The sequence below is a fragment of the Hemicordylus capensis genome, chromosome 3 (assembly GCF_027244095.1).
Source record: "Hemicordylus capensis ecotype Gifberg chromosome 3, rHemCap1.1.pri, whole genome shotgun sequence".
Taxonomy (NCBI): Eukaryota; Metazoa; Chordata; class Lepidosauria; order Squamata; family Cordylidae; genus Hemicordylus; species Hemicordylus capensis.
The window spans coordinates 196,015,819-196,031,516 of NC_069659.1; the positions used below are offsets into that span (position 1 = coordinate 196,015,819).

Below are 15,698 nucleotides of genomic sequence, written 5' to 3' on the forward strand. Positions count from 1 at the left end.
TAGTCGGTAGTCCCATATATATTATTATTATTATTTATTTATTTATTTATTTATTTGATTTGTATACCGCCCTTCCAAAATGCCTCAGGGTGGTTTACAATTAAAACAAACCACTGAAACAGTAAAGAGCTAAAACAATGTAACAATTAACAATTTAAAAACATTTTAAAACAACAATTAAACAATTACAGTGATTAAAAAAACCTGAAATCAGGTTTTGAATTTTAATATAGACCAGATATTAAAACTCCCAAAATTTAGGAAGCTGAGAAAGCTTGGGTGAAAAGATGGGTTTTCAGGCATTTTTTGAAAATTGCCAGAGATGGGGAGGATCGTATCTCAGCAGGCAGCACATTCCACAATCTCGGGGCAGTGACCAAGAAGGCCCGTCTCTGTGTAGCCACCAAACAGGTTGGCAGTAACTGGAGATGGGCCGCTTCAGATGACCTCAATGGGCGGTGGGGCTCATAATGAAGACACACTCTTAGATATCCAGGGCCTAAGCCGTTTAGGGCTTTGTAAGTTATACAAAGTTATAGCACTTTGTATTTTGTCCGGAAACCTATTGACAGCCAGTGTAACTCTATCAGTAAAGGAGTAACATGGTCTCTCCGAGATGACCCAGAGACTAACCTGGCTGCCACATTCTGAACCAACTGAAGTTTCCGGACTGTGTACAAAGGCAGCCCCACATAGAGCGCATTACAAAAGTCAAGTCTGGAGGTTACCAAGAGATGTACCACAGTTTTGAGGTCATTGATCTTGAGAAACGGGCGCATCTGGCGTATCAGCCGGAGCTGATAGAAAGGACCCCTGGCCACCACCTCAACCTCAGAAACCAGGGAGAGGTGTGAATCCAGAAGTACTCCCAGACTACGAACCTGTTCCTTTTGGGGAAGTGTGACCCCATCTAGAACAGGCAGATCAAAATCGTCTCTAGAGTTCTGACCCTGCACAATAAGTACCTCCGTCTTATCTGGATTCAGCTTCAGTTTATTCTCCCTCATCCAGCCCATTACTGCTTCCAGGCAGGCATTTAGGGAGGACATGCCAGCTCCTGAATAAGTTGACATGGAGAAGTAGATCTGGGTGTCATCAGCGTACTGGTAACACCCAGCTCCAAATCCCCTGATGATCTCTCCCAACGCTTTCATGTAGATGTTAAAAAGCATTGGAACAGGAGTGTATCTAGGGTAGGGCAGGCAGGGCACGTGCCCCGGGCACCACTTGAAGGGGGCGCCATTCTTTAAAATTTAAAAAAAAAATTAAAATGGCTGCTGGAAACAAAATGGCCACTGTGCATGCTCAAATGGCCTCTGTGAGTACCTAGGCCAGGCCAGGCCTTGCAGAGACCATTTGAATATGCACGGTGGCCATTTTGTTTTCAGCGGCCTTTTTAAAAAAAAATTGTTTTTAAAAACAGCCACCACACATACTCAAATGGTCCCTGAGAGGCCCTAGAGGCCAGCAGGGGGAGGGGGAACCTTTGCAGACCCCCCACACATGGCCTTTAGGAAGCCCCCCCGAAGGGGCTACAGGTAATATTTAAAAAATAATAATAATAATATGTCCCTGTACACATATTTAGTTTGGCACTAAGTACAGAGAATCAGGGCTTGTGAATACTGAGCTGAAGCTTATGAGCTAGGATTGTATTCATTTGCTCTTACTTTGCTTCTTGTGATAAGTGAGTTAAATGTGATGTCTTAATAATATGGCTATTAATGGTGAGTTTGTCTTTGAATCAGTGTGAAATCCTTAGTATTAAGGCCCACTGGGAGTTTCTTGCTCTCTTTCTCTCATTTTAACTGTCTTTCTGAAAGACTATAATATATTCCAAGTAGTGACACAGTTTACTCTGCATATCCTTTAATTATTTTCAGAATATCTGGGAAAAGTCAAATTCTCCATTTATTTTTAAAACTGATGTAATAGTGATGCTACAATGCATAGTAGAGAATTAGACAGGCACTTCTATTTAGTTTTCCAAGGACACTTCCACATAGTATTTGGGTATTTCATGAGTCTCAGTATACTGAAATTTGTAGTTTTCCAGCATTTTTTGTTCTGGCTACATCCACTGCTAAATAGTTTTTGAAATATTAAAAGATTGACGAACCTGACTTGTATTTTTCAGCTGATATTATGGTAAAGTTATCTGAAAGTTGGGTGTCAGATGCTTGGACAGGGGGCGCAATTTCAGTGCTTGCCCTAGGCACTATTTTCCCTAGATACGCCTCTGTATTGGAGAAAGTATGGAGCCTTGAGGGACACCATACTTAAGCTCAGATTTTGAAGAGCAACAGTCTTCAATTGACACCATCTGGAACCTGCCCGAAAGGTAGGAGCGGAACCAGTGTAAAACAGTGCCTCCCACCCCCAACCCCCTCAGATGTTCCAGAAGGATACTATGGTCGATAGTATCAAAAGCCGCCGAGAGATCCAAAAGGACCAACAGAGTCACACTTCCTCTGTCAATTGCCAATTGGAAATCATCCATCAGGCCGACCAAGGCAGTCTCCACCCCATAGCCCACCCGAAAACCAGTTTGAAATGGGTCTAGATAATCAGTTTCCTCCAAGACCGCCTGGAACTGAGAGGCCACCACCCTTTCAATTACCTTGCCCAGCCATGGGAAGTTGGAAACAGGCCTATAATTGCTCAACTCTGAGGGATCTAATATAGGCTTCTTTAGAAAAGGTCTAATGATTGCCTCCTTAAGACAAGGAGGCATTACTATTCTGGGGACCAAGTGATTTCTCATTTATTTATTTATTTATTTATTTCATGTATTCTGGTGTCCAAAATTCTGGGGATTAGCTGGAACATTTTGTTCACTCAGAACACTTTGCACTCATGAGCAGCTTCTCTTCCTCTGTCTCCTTCCCCTCCCCACTGACCATCCATCCAGTGTTTCCTCTAAAAGGGATTCCTAGATGTTGTTTACTACAACAATCATAACCCCCAGCCAAAGGCCATTGCAGCTGGGGATGTAGGGAGTTGTAGTGAACATCATCTGGGAATCCCTGTTAGAGGGAACAGTAAATCCATCCAATGAGGAAGCCAGAGTGGAGGTCCTGCTTTAGTGGCAGGTTGCAGAACCATGGTTGATGCAGGAGCATGGATAGGTGTGCCTGGCAGGTGCAGCTTGCTTCCTTCTTATGGTGGTGGTGAGAAGTTAGCAGTTAGCTAACTGACTTTACTGAGTTAGCAGTTTGCTAAATAACTTTACTTTTGTGGGGGAGAGCTGGTCTTGTGGTAGCAAGTATGACTTGTCCCCTTAGCTAAGCAGGGTTTGCCCTGGTTGCATATGAATGGGAGACTAGAAGTGTGAGCACTGTAAGAGATTCCCCTCAGGGGATGGAGCCACTCTGGGAAGAGCGTCTATGTTCCAAGGTCCCTCCCTGGCTTCTCCAAGATAGGGCTGAGAGAGATTCCTGCCTGCAACCTTGGAGAAGCCGCTGCCAGTCTGTGAAGACAATATTGAGCTAGATAAACCAATGGTCTGACTCAGTATATGGCAGCTTCCTTTGTCCCTGTGTTCCTATGTTCTCAGTTAGCAGCTACCCCTGCTAACTGAGTAAAAAGGAACCTTTTAAAGCGGTGAATCTCTTCTATTTATCATGGGGAAAGCAACTGGCCCTATCGAACCCCAGCACAGCATTCCTTCAGTGGCTGATGCTGGTGTTACCTTTCATTTCTTTTTAGGGTGTGAGCCCTTTGGGGACAGGGGAGCATCTTCTTATTTATTTTTTTCTATTGCAACCTCTGCAAAACCTTCTGTTGAAAAGTGGTCTATAAATATTTGTGGTCTTAGAGAACAGCAAGCACAAATGGGAAACCAGGCACACACCACTGCGTCAGCATGCACAGAGGCTGGCTCAGTAACTAGATGGCTGCCCTGCCTCAAGCCAAGAGGTGAAGTTGCTGGCCTGGCTGGGGAGAGCAGGCTGAGTGGCCCACGGGGGAGGAGGTCAGAGGGCTGTGTGTGTGGCAAATAGGGATGTGCATGGCTCCGAACCGGTCCGGTTTGGCACGGGGGGGGGGGGTTGTAGCTTTAAGGGTGGGGGGGTAGTACTGCCCCCCTGCCGCTCTTCCCCCTCCGGCGCTGTGGTTTTTGGTAAAGTTTCTGGGGCGGCAGTGTTCCTCCCTGCCGCCCCTGCCCCCGTCGTTTGCCTGCCAGAGCCTAAGTAAGTAACACGCATGCACCTGTTGCGGTGCGCATGCGCATCTGCTGCTGCCGCGCGCATGCTTCACATACGTCACACGTCGACGTGTGACGTATGCGGCGCGCGGGGGGTGGCAGCAGGTGCGCACGCGTGCCGGAACGGGCGCATGCTTGTTACTTACTTAGGCTCTGGCAGGCTAATGACGGGGGCAGGGGCGGCAGGGAGGAACGCTGCCGCCCCAGAAACTTTACCAAAAACCACAGCGCCGGAGGGGGAAGAGCAGCAGGGGGGGAGTACTACCCCCCCGCCCTTAAAGCTACAACCCCCTTCTGTGCCGAGCCGCCGGACTGGCTCGGATCCGAACCATTTTGGAGGCCTCCAGCATGGCCTCCAAAGCGGTTCAGGCACATCCCTAGTGGCAAACCTAACCAGCAGATGAAGTTACAGTGAAGAAGCAGGGCCTTGACTACTCTGCACCTAGACAGCCGACATACAGCTCACTTGGTCATCAGCTTCACAGTGGTGAGCTGTATTTATTCTCAAATTATCCAGTTTTTTAATCAAAATATGCATATATAATACCAATAAACATATGCACATTTTATGCAAAGTGGAGACTTTTTGGAGACTCTTTTTTGGTGAAAAGCATCCTCTATTTCCACTTTTGTTGGTGATGGGTATCAACTTTTTCCACCATGTGGACCTGGCAACCCTAACTGTGTAACTGGAAAAGGGGTTTTCCCTCTTAGGTTTACTGTCCTCCTTTTAGGGCATCCCTAGATTGTCACAACTGGGGGTAGGATGTGAAAGGGATAGATTTATGCTAGGGGAGGCTCAGTGTATCAATATTCAGAACCTAACTGTTTTTATTTACTTACTTACTTACTTACTGCATATACCATTCTTCAATAAGTATTTCCAGGGCAGTTCACATTTGTGGTGGGGGTGGGAACATCCTAGGAGTCCCAATTTCCAGCTCTACTTTCCTATGCTCTCAAATCTGATACACAAATAGGTGGCTTGCCTTTACTGAATTCATACCTCATGGTACTTTATCCGTTGCTGGGAGTGGGTGGGTATCACCTTATTGTATAATTTATTTTCAGTGCAGAAATAGAAAATTATGTGGTATCGAACTTTTTTCCTGATGGAGTCTGCAAGTTTTCATTGCTCTCTGAGTCATCACACGCCCACCCCTCCACCCCACCCCCCACCACTGGATCTTTAAGTCTCTCCTTTTTCTCTCTTCATCTCTTTCACCATCTCTTTCTATACAGGGCCTGTCGCATATGATGTCCTGAGTTTGTGTGCAGAGCAGCAATAACCCCCAGAAAAGAACTATCAGTGGGACATGATTGATCAATTGAATTCCATAGCGGCTGAAAAATGTGGGATTAAGTAGTGTATTATACGCACAATGAGTTGAGGCATGATGTTCATTTCAAGTTCATTTTGCCGGCCCTCTGCCACCAGATCAGGCAATCAATAGGGGTAGCAGATATCATATATCACCTCTCTCCGTACTGGGGAGAGCACCATAATCTCTCGCAAATTTAGAGTGACAGATTTGTCAAGATCTGAAGGGCCCTGAATAAATGAAGGAAAAGAGAAGCTTACAGTGGCTTGAGAAAGCTCAGGTTTCACCTCCTGCAGACAAAGTCACCATGCACACATGCACACATTTATATACAGCCAGGCATGAATGCACCGCCTAGAATTGTAGATACAAAGGTGGCTGCTGGACAGATTACATTAATTAAATTACAGTTCAGTTTGCATTGCCTGGAATGAAGATGCTTTAGAACAAGTATGAAGGCTTTTAGGGACCATATTAGAAAGAAAAAGTAATCTGTTAGCCTCTGTCTCCAGCCGCATTTGAATTGCACAGAACCCTTGATAGTTAGGAATGGAGAAAGCAAAAATACAAACTATCGTTTCACACACAAAAAAAAGGACATTGTGATGCAGTTGCTTGCCTGAAGTCTCTTTTTTGAGGCCCACTTCAAACATGTCAGTCAGACTAAATTACTCACGAGTAATCCTACTGGAATTAATGGGACAAGTTATCAAATATTGAGGTCATTCTCACGACCGTTTCTGGGGTGGGCGGGAGGGAAGGCAGGGTCAAACCTCCCTCCCCACCCCCCAGACAATCACAGATACGCTCTGTGGCACATAGCTCACACACCCACATGATCTGCACAGCTCTCTGGAGGCCAGGAAAATGGAGCCCAGCCTCCAGATATCCCTTCATGCACTGCGCGAGCATGCGTGGTGCACTGAAGGATTTCCCCTCAAGCCAGGCATACTAGGTGCCTGGCTTTGTGTCTGCTCAGGCTGCCTGCAGCCCAAGCAGACACATGACCCCAGACATGCCCTTTTCCCCAGGTAAGAGCTCGAGTTAAGAAGCAGCACCAGGATTGGCCCCAATCCCGGTGCTTCACACAAGCAGCCCTACTCTTGGTAGGGCTGCTCGTGTGAACAGCCTCATTGTGTAGCTGTTAACGTATGGTGACCGGAGATGCATCTCAGGGAGCAGAAAAAGAAGCTCTGCAGACTTAGGTGGAAACTGGTCCTATGGTGATTCCCCAGTGCAATAATTCCTTCTTCCGGCCGGCATATGTGGGAGGGGACAGCAAGGGAGTCCTAAGTGAAAAACTGCAGGTTTCTCAATTGCAGTCTATTCCTCTTCTCAGCTTTTGGACAGTACTTGCATCTGTGCCAGTAAAGTAATATGTCTGAAGATAGCAAACGTGCAGAAAGTCAGAGAGACTTAAGAACCAGGAATGTTACATAGACTACTTTCTCCTATTCTATAGATTGTGTTAAGGATGTAAATATAATTTAATAAATTAAACATTTACATGGTTAAAATCCTCTTATTGTTCAAAACTGGTTCTTGAGAAGACATTAGCTATGAGCTTGCTGTGTCTTTCCAAGATGCAAAGAATAATCCTATTCTTATCAGGTGCAAGTCTGCAACAGTTAAGGATAACAGAGTTAAACATCTCTCCCATGTAAACAATTGGTATTTAAAAGTGCTTAGTTTTGGCTGGTTTGTGCCCATTATTCATTTAACCGTTAACATGGTCAGCTCAGCTCTGGTTTAAACAATCAACCCCACCAACCAACCACCCCTGCCCCACCCCAGTTAGGAGAGAAAACTTAGCAGCTTCTGATTGCAACAAACGAATGTCTCAGTTCATGTTCAATATTATACCTAATGTCCACATTAAAAGCATTTCTACTGTGCACGTTAAAAATGTATGGAGCAATAGCTTCCATAAGTTTTGTTCTGCTGCTGTTGCTATGGAAATTATGTCACATATTGGTAGCATCAGCTACATTCATTCATTCATTCATTCATTCAGTTTATATTCCGCCCTTCCTAAAATGGCTCAGGGCGGTTTACATTAAAATCAAAAAGACATAACAAAACAATTAAAATCAGAAAACTTTTAAACCACATTAAAAGCAAAATTAAAACATATAGATTATCACAGTTTTTGGAAACTAGCTATGAGAGTCTGCAGGCAGTGACTGGGAAGCAAGAGCAATCTATTGAATGAGAGATTGGAAAAAATCATTTTAATGTTTATTGAAGTGCTAACTGGTAAGGCTCATCGTAACAGTTTCAACATTCAACTGAATGTTTAACATCCCTAGGTTATTGATAGTGAAATTCATACTTGTCCAATAACCATCTTCATCATGCTTCCATTCCCACCTCCAATTAATTTTTAGAGTATTATCCTTACTTTGTTTTCCTTCAGGCCAGGACACTTTAGACACAGGTGTGGCTGATTCTGAGTCACCCTTGGCACTCCACATGTGCACCCCAGAAGAAACCCTTGACTTTCAGTCTCCCTTCGACTTTCTACCTCCCCTTGCTTGTTGCTTCTGTCACAGAAAGTCATGCCCAAGATCAGCCATTTTACTTCATCTGGGAAATGGCAGTAGGAAAGGTACCTGAAACAGCATACAAAAGATCCAGAATATGGGATAAGTGTTTTGCCAGAAGTTCAGTGCCAACTGCACGACTAGTCCTTGAGATAAATATTCAATTTATTTAGTGAACTGCCTCCTTGGGTACATATCCCACAATTTGAACTGGGACCAGATAATGCCTCTGTGTAATTTATGATGCTTCTAAAATCAGACTAGGCACCCTACAAAAATTAAAAGTGAACCGGCTCTGTTCATACATATCAGGTTCCTCAGCTGTCCTGTCATTTTCATGGCCTACTCAGCTGCAAAAAAGGTTATAGCCTTTCTCTGAAACTTTTGAAAGGAACTGTGTTTTCCTGGCTTCTTACTGATAAAAGATTGGTTATAAGATTTGTTGTGTCTTCCCAAGGTGAAAAGAATGTTTACAGAGTTAAACGTTTTTTAGATTGTGAGCCCTCTGGAGAAAGGGATCCATCTTTCTTATTTATTTATTTATTCAGTCAGTCAGTCAGTCATTTATTTATTTATTCATTCATTTATTATTTCTCTGTGTAAACCGCCCTGAGCCATTTTTAGAAGAGCGGTATAGAAATCAAACAAATAAACCAGTAGTGTAGTAATGTGGGCAGCAGCTTGAAGCTAATTTTTTTGTAGATCCCACTGCTGCCGCTGCTGCTGCCGCCGCTGCCACTGCCACCCCTGACCTCCGCAGCCAGTCAGCCAACCTCCCTCCCTTGTCGGCACCAGCAAAGGACCAGCGCACATGGGGCCAGGGCAGGGGGGGCTGCTCACCACCTTCCTCCACAGCCACCCACCTGCCTTTCTCCCTGCGCTCTTGTCAGCACCAACAAAGAACTGGTGCACGAGTTAATGACATCACCCTCCAGTGACATGCGCTGGGTGGTGACATAATTCGTCCTCATTAGATTTGCCAGTGCCAATGAGGGAGGGTGGATGGCTCTCCCAGCCTTGGCTCCATGTGTGCTGGCCCTTTGCCAGTGCCAATGAGGCAGGCCGAGAAGGAGGCAGTGCACAGCACCGCCCCCGACCACATTGGACAGCCTGTATTCACTGAAAATAGCCAACCAATAGTAGTTCTGCCCCTGAGTTAAACACATCCTTGCAACTTTCCCATAAACCATTGGGATTTAAAAGGACTTAATTTTGGCAGGATAGTGCCCAATATTCTTTCTATTAGTTGTATAACTGTGAAGTCTGTATGTTGTATGTAAAGTCTGTATGGAGCAGAGCACATGAATTTTGAGCATTTGAGGGTCTGTGATCCTAACAGCACATTTTTGTCTTTATATAAATGAAATGGAAAAAGGAAGGTTGACTTCAGCAATTCCCCCCACCCCACACACAACCTGGTGTAAGCATATCAAAGAAGAAAAGAAGAGAGAGGCTGAGGGCTTGGACTAATCAATATGTAATATTGTCCATGGTCTTACAAGTGATATTGTATTAGGTTACTGTATATAATGCAATATTGATTATATCATATTGTATAATCACATATAAACTGACATGTAGAACATTCAGGAGGGAAGTGGCACTGTAGGCCACAGTAGAGGAGTAAGCATTTGGCTGCAGACTCCTCAAAATAGGGGAAATACGGTTTGGATCCCAAGGTGGCCCCAAAGAAGTCATGGACATAACACTTTTCCACTCATGCACATATCTACAAAAAACAATACTGAAATTAAATTTTGATAATCACAACACACACACACACACATTTGCTGTTATGTCTCTATAATGACAATGTGAAATGTAAGAATGTAATTAAGATTCTAGGGTTTCTTTCCTTAGGGAGGCACCTTTCTATTTCAGGTTACTTTATCTAGAACAATAGTCCCAGAAATCACTAGAACAGATTACAGAATTTCCACTCCTTACATGTTTTTGTTTAGGTTTTGAGAGAATGAAAGAATAAATGCACAGGGATACATAAACAAAAACAACACCCATTGAAAGAGTGGGAAAAGATCTACCTCTTCCGTATCTGTGATTGTGAGAACCAAAAGGTAGTTAAAGCGTATTAAGGATTTATTAACTCTTCTTAGCTTGTGCTGAGTATGTCTTTTAGTTTAGGTAGACAGTACGAATTACAGTCTCTGTTAGTGACTTGAAAGGTGTTCGTTGTCAAAAATATCGCCTTGATGGAGTTACAAGATGATTTTCATGTTCTTTTAAAAGTTTGCCTTTTGTCCACCCCCCACCCCCCAGCATGGCTCCACAGAACCTGAGGACAGGAACAACATTTCTTTTTTTAAATGCTTATATACATATTAAATACATATGCAGAGGATGAAATACACATTGTACCATGCCAAGTCATATCATGTTTTGATGCTACTGCTGCCTTATGTGTGGAATCCCCTGTAGAATCCAGATGAAGGAGTTGTGGCACGCAAGGACAAGGCAGTGGAGCAGAATCAGGAATATTCAATTCTAAGTTCAAAGTTTAATGAAATAGATATTATTTACAGAAAGGCAAGTGCAGACTGCTTTCAGTGCTCTTGCTGGTGGTTGTTTGTTAGCCCTGCCTCTACTCCAGGACTGGACTAAAGTACCATTCAAGGGTAGCCTGGATCAAGGAATGGATTAACCAAAAACACCACATCCTCCACCCCCAGAAGATACAACAAGCAGCTTTTCTTGTGGCTTTTAAATGACAGTTTTATGTTCCCCAGGCTTTGGAGGCTAGGTTAGGGTTTGTTCAATGACATTTTTTGTCTGCTTGTAGGCTGCTGCTTTTGGGTATCGCTCTTTATTGTTTGTTTTATACTGTTTTTATGCTATTGTGTTATTGTAAACCACCTTTTACAGAGAAATGTGGAAAAAAAATTTTTGTTTAAAAATATAGTACAATGGGGTTTGTTTGTGTCTGTCTGTGCATGTGTGTTTAGGATTATGCGCATGTCTCTTTTGAAAAATCTTAAAAACACTGTCTGACCCTTTCCTTGGCTGTGGAGTTGTGTGTTGTTGTTTGTTGTGCTGTAAAGATATGCACCTAATTGCACACACAAGCACCTTTCACATTTTATGGGCACTTGGGGAAAATGTGTTCAAGTACAAATGGTAAAATGAGAATGATCAGTTTTCAAAGTAACAGGGAAGCAGGGGGTGAGATAGATAGATAGATAGACAGATAGATAGATAGATAAGATTAGCATTATGCAACACAATTCTTGGAATTGCATGGAGAAGGGAGGAAAAATTGTTGATTGGTTTGCTCAGATAATAGGATTTATAAGGCAGAATTTGCCTGAGAGTGGCAAGGGTTGCCATAGTGAGAACCTGCCTAGGGAACAGAATGGAAGTTAGACCACTACCACCACCACCCCTGCCCCCCATTCTCAACCAATATAATCATTTGGAGGGATGTATACCTTCTGACTGTGATGTTGGGGCTTATTTTTTAGACATCTACCTTCTAGCTATCTAACGGGCAATATAAATCTACATAGATTTAAATCTGCATATACAAATTAATACAAAAATGAACTGTTTTGCCCCTCTGATAAATCTATCAGATTTCTGTGCTATAGGATGATGGCGACATGTTGTTACATCTCAAGACCCTAGCCTGGTATGGTGCAAGTGGAGATGGTTTTAACAGAAAATTTCTGCCCGTGGATCAGAGTAAAGCGTAGATCAACTTGGGAAGATGAGCCTTGTGTGTTCTTGGAACATTAACTTTGAGGGATCAGTTTGGAACATATTACCCTCAAAATCTGACCTGACACAACGTGTGTGTCTGTTATTTGAGGGTCACACACCTGATGTGTGGGCTGGCAGGCCTGCTTGTGCACATATATGTAGGGTGAGAAATGGGCTCATAGCTGGAGTCTAAAGAATATGGCTTTTTGTAGCTTTCTGAGTAGTTTGTTGAATTTTATTTATTTATTTGTTTGTTTATTTTATTTAATATATTTCTATACCGCCCAAAACACAAGTTCTCTTGATATGATATGTGTTTGGAACAAAAGCTGCTCTTATAATGTCTGCTGGGTGAGTGGGCATGAGTCCTGTGTGAAGCAGGACTGCTTCACTTCAGGGGCCACTTTGGAGCTTCCAAAGGTTCCCCAATTTGATTCAGCCCCACTCAGAAAAGGTCCACTTTGCTTCAAGTCAAACCCTTTGATGTCTCAGAGCAAAGCTTTGGGTCCTCCATGCTTCCCCACCCCTCAAACTACTTACCAGGACTGGCAGGGGTGAGGAGAAAAGGCTCACAGGGGAGCAAGGAGCCATGTTCTGCAACTTGACTTTTAAAAGGCCACTTCTATTTTTTCCCCCATGGAGTCGTGGGAAATGGCGTGGGTACTGTGGCCATTGCTGTAGCCTCAGAAAAGAATACAAATCCCAGGAGCACCCACGCCATTTCCCGTGTCTCCATAGAAAAAGGAGAAAAAATGATCCATTTAAAAGTCAAGCCATAGAACACAACGTCTTGTTGCTTCCCAGCAGAGAGTGAAGAAAATACTTTTCTCCCCACCCTTGGCAGTCCTGGTAAGTAGTTTGAGGGGTGGGGTATATGTTGTGTGCAAAGAGGAGCTTCAATGAGCCAAAGTGTTCAGCCTCGTTTGCTTCACTTAGGCCACCCTCAGATGGTCCTTTGCTTCGGGCTGAAGAGAGGGTTGAAGAAGGCCAAATCTGAATAGACACCCAAAGGTTCTCACAGCTGTAGTGGGCAGCACACACAAGGGCCAATCCAAGCAGAGGCATGTTGCTGGAAACACTGGGGGCATTTTCTCATGTTTCTGTGAAAAAGCACAAATTATATGTACCTTCTATGACAGGGTTTCTTAACCTGGAGTCCATTGATCCCCTGGGTGTCCATGGGTTAAGTCCAGGTGATCCATGGAAAAATAAATAAGGTAGCTCTTTCAAAACATTATTTATAACCAAATATGACACATTCTTTGTTTTCCTTACATTTTAACTATACCTACACTGTTGACAGCCACCTAATGGCACAGCGGGGAAATGACTTGCCTAGCAAGCAAGAGGTTGCTGGTTCGAATCCCCACTGGTATGTTTCCCACCTATATCGGGCAGCAGCGATATAGAAAGGTGCTGAAAGGCATCATCTCACACTGCGCGGGAGGAGGCAATGGTAAACCCCTCCTGTATTCTACCAAATAAAACCACACGGCTCTGTGGTCGCCAGGAGTTGACACTAACTCAAGGGCGCAACATTGCTTTCCTTTACACTATTGACAAGAGACATCAGAGTGTGATAGGCTCTACTGTTCCCAGCCTTTCCCAGCAACTCATATGAAAAAGACCCAGAACGACCTCAAAATAATTTGCTACTTTGCTGCCAGGGCTCTCCTGCTCCTGGTCTGGGATCCCACTGAAGTCTCATGGGCCTTCTGCAGCTACTCCTTCAATCTGCTTCCTTCTTTCCAGGTCTTTCCCTTAATCCTTATTAGGGGATTAATAATAAGCCCTCCCTTCCCAGAGTTTATGCAAGTATTTTAATGCAAATTCTTTGTTGCACTGAATTTTTGTGCTTCCTGTTGAGCCAGAATGAGGCTCTTGAAAATAATAGTCTGAGCACTTATTTTTTCTCTATTTTTTATTTGAGCCTTATGAAAATAGAAGTATAAACTGGGTGGGGGACAATAGATAATACTTGAGGATTTGAGGGGTCCATAGGTGCAAAAAGGTTAAGAACCCCTATACTGTGACCAGGCTTTCTATCCTATATTTTGCTTCTGTTTTTTGGTCATTTTTAACAGCTGGAATCATCAAAGTTGAAACTCATCACCAAGCCCTCATTCTCCACAGCTAAAATTAAGCAAGGCTAACATTGCCCCATACTCCAAGTGAAATGCCACCTCTAGCACAGACTAAAAGTTATAGAGGGTGTGCAAATGTTGAGACCCTTAGTCTTTTCTCTAAAACAGGAGAACAACTGAGACCCCTTGGGAGATAGACATAGATTGGGAATGAAGGGTCAACTAATTTCCAGACTCTCTTGCCAAGAGAACTGAGAAGAGTCATCAGGTGTTTTTGGCAAGAGACTAGTCTCACTAATGCCCTGTTATCTCTCTCTGTGTCTCACAGAAGTATCTGAGGGCTCAGTCCCCAACGGCGATTCCCAGAGCAGTGTGGATAGTTTGCGGAAGCACCTTCGTGCCGACACTTTCACGCAACAGCAGCTGGAAGCTTTAGATCGAGTCTTCGACCGTCCTTCTTACCCTGATGTCTTTCAGGCATCAGAGCACATCAAATCTGAACAGGTGTGGACCCAGCCTGGGGACAAGAAACTTGTGGGATGCATGCAGTTGCAAAAGATAACACCTGGTTCGCTCCCCCAATCTTGTACTCTGGTCTTATTTTCTGAGAGGATCTACATTACAGACTTTAAACTAGTTTAATAGTAATTCCTTCTCCCTAGAGAACTGTAGTTGTGTGAGGGCAACCAGGGGTTGCTTAACAGAATTCTCAATAACCTCACCAAATTACAATTCCCAGAGTTCTTTGGGGGAAACTGTGGCAGTTTAACTGGCCTAACATCTACCAAAATTCATAGTGTAATGGTACCCTCCATGGTGTAAAGCAAATGCAAAAACATGCCCATTACATGTCTACCACATGACATATTTTTCTTTGTAAGTACCCACTCTTGTCTGACAGTTCTCACAGACTTATATTTGCATCCACCTCACAAGCTCATACAGACAAGTTAATCCTCCTGTGAGTGTGTACCACATGCCCAGAGGTGTGCACTTTTGTCTGCATGCCCTTCCATTACATGCACTGTGCAACTGTGCAAGTCAACATGAATCTATACATCCTCTACTTCCCTGGCTGTCCTCACATACTTGTCTAAAAAGGTGCCTGCATATGCACACACCCCAACACACATCAGAGTTTATCCATTGTTACTTTTAGCAGGTACCAATACACACACATGTGCTTTAATATACACTGGAATACGTTAAGGTCATTCATATGACCTAATGAGCTGGGGAGGGCAGGGGGGAGGCAGGATTGCGCCTACCTTCCCCACAGATGATCCTCTTCTTCCTTGTGTCTGCGCCACTCGCACACCCACATGAACCACACTGCTGGGAGTGGCATGGACATCTGGTGGTGGGGGAGACACAGCCTGGACTCCCTAAATGAGGAGCACAGTGCTTTGGGGGATTTCCCAGCTTACGGGCACTCTAGGCACCTGACTCTGAGGCTGCTTGGGCTGCTGCAGCCCAATCAGCCACACAACCAGGATCTATCTTGTTAAAAGCCTGAGTAAAAAGCTCAGGCTACCTGGCGGGGCAGTGCAGGGATCGGGCCCAATTCTGGTACTCCATACAAGCAGCCCTACCCAGGTAGGGCTGTGCAAGCCCGGGTAGGGCTGCTTGTGTGAACAGCCTCATTTATTATAAAATGTAATGCAGGCAGTGTAGCATGCATGCAAAATTGTAAATTTCCCAGAGAAGACTTGCATCCTTCATAGCTGTTTTCTGGAGAGTAGTGCTATCCATATTTCCTCTTCGAAACAGATATGTGTATTTCCTTTCCCATGTTATTTATTTATTCATTCATTCTTTGAGACATACGTAC

The 15,698-nt window shown here is 44.0% G+C and overlaps 1 protein-coding gene across 1 annotated transcript in view; it reads left to right on the forward strand.

Annotated features, from left to right (window-relative positions):
- PAX2 (paired box 2) overlaps positions 1-15,698 on the forward strand; it is a 195,338-nt gene that overhangs the window by 137,538 nt on the left and 42,102 nt on the right. Inside the window, exon 6 of the mRNA XM_053312133.1 lies at positions 14,196-14,371. Within this exon, the coding sequence (XP_053168108.1) occupies positions 14,196-14,371 (176 nt within the window). The remainder of the gene's footprint in view (positions 1-14,195; positions 14,372-15,698) is intronic.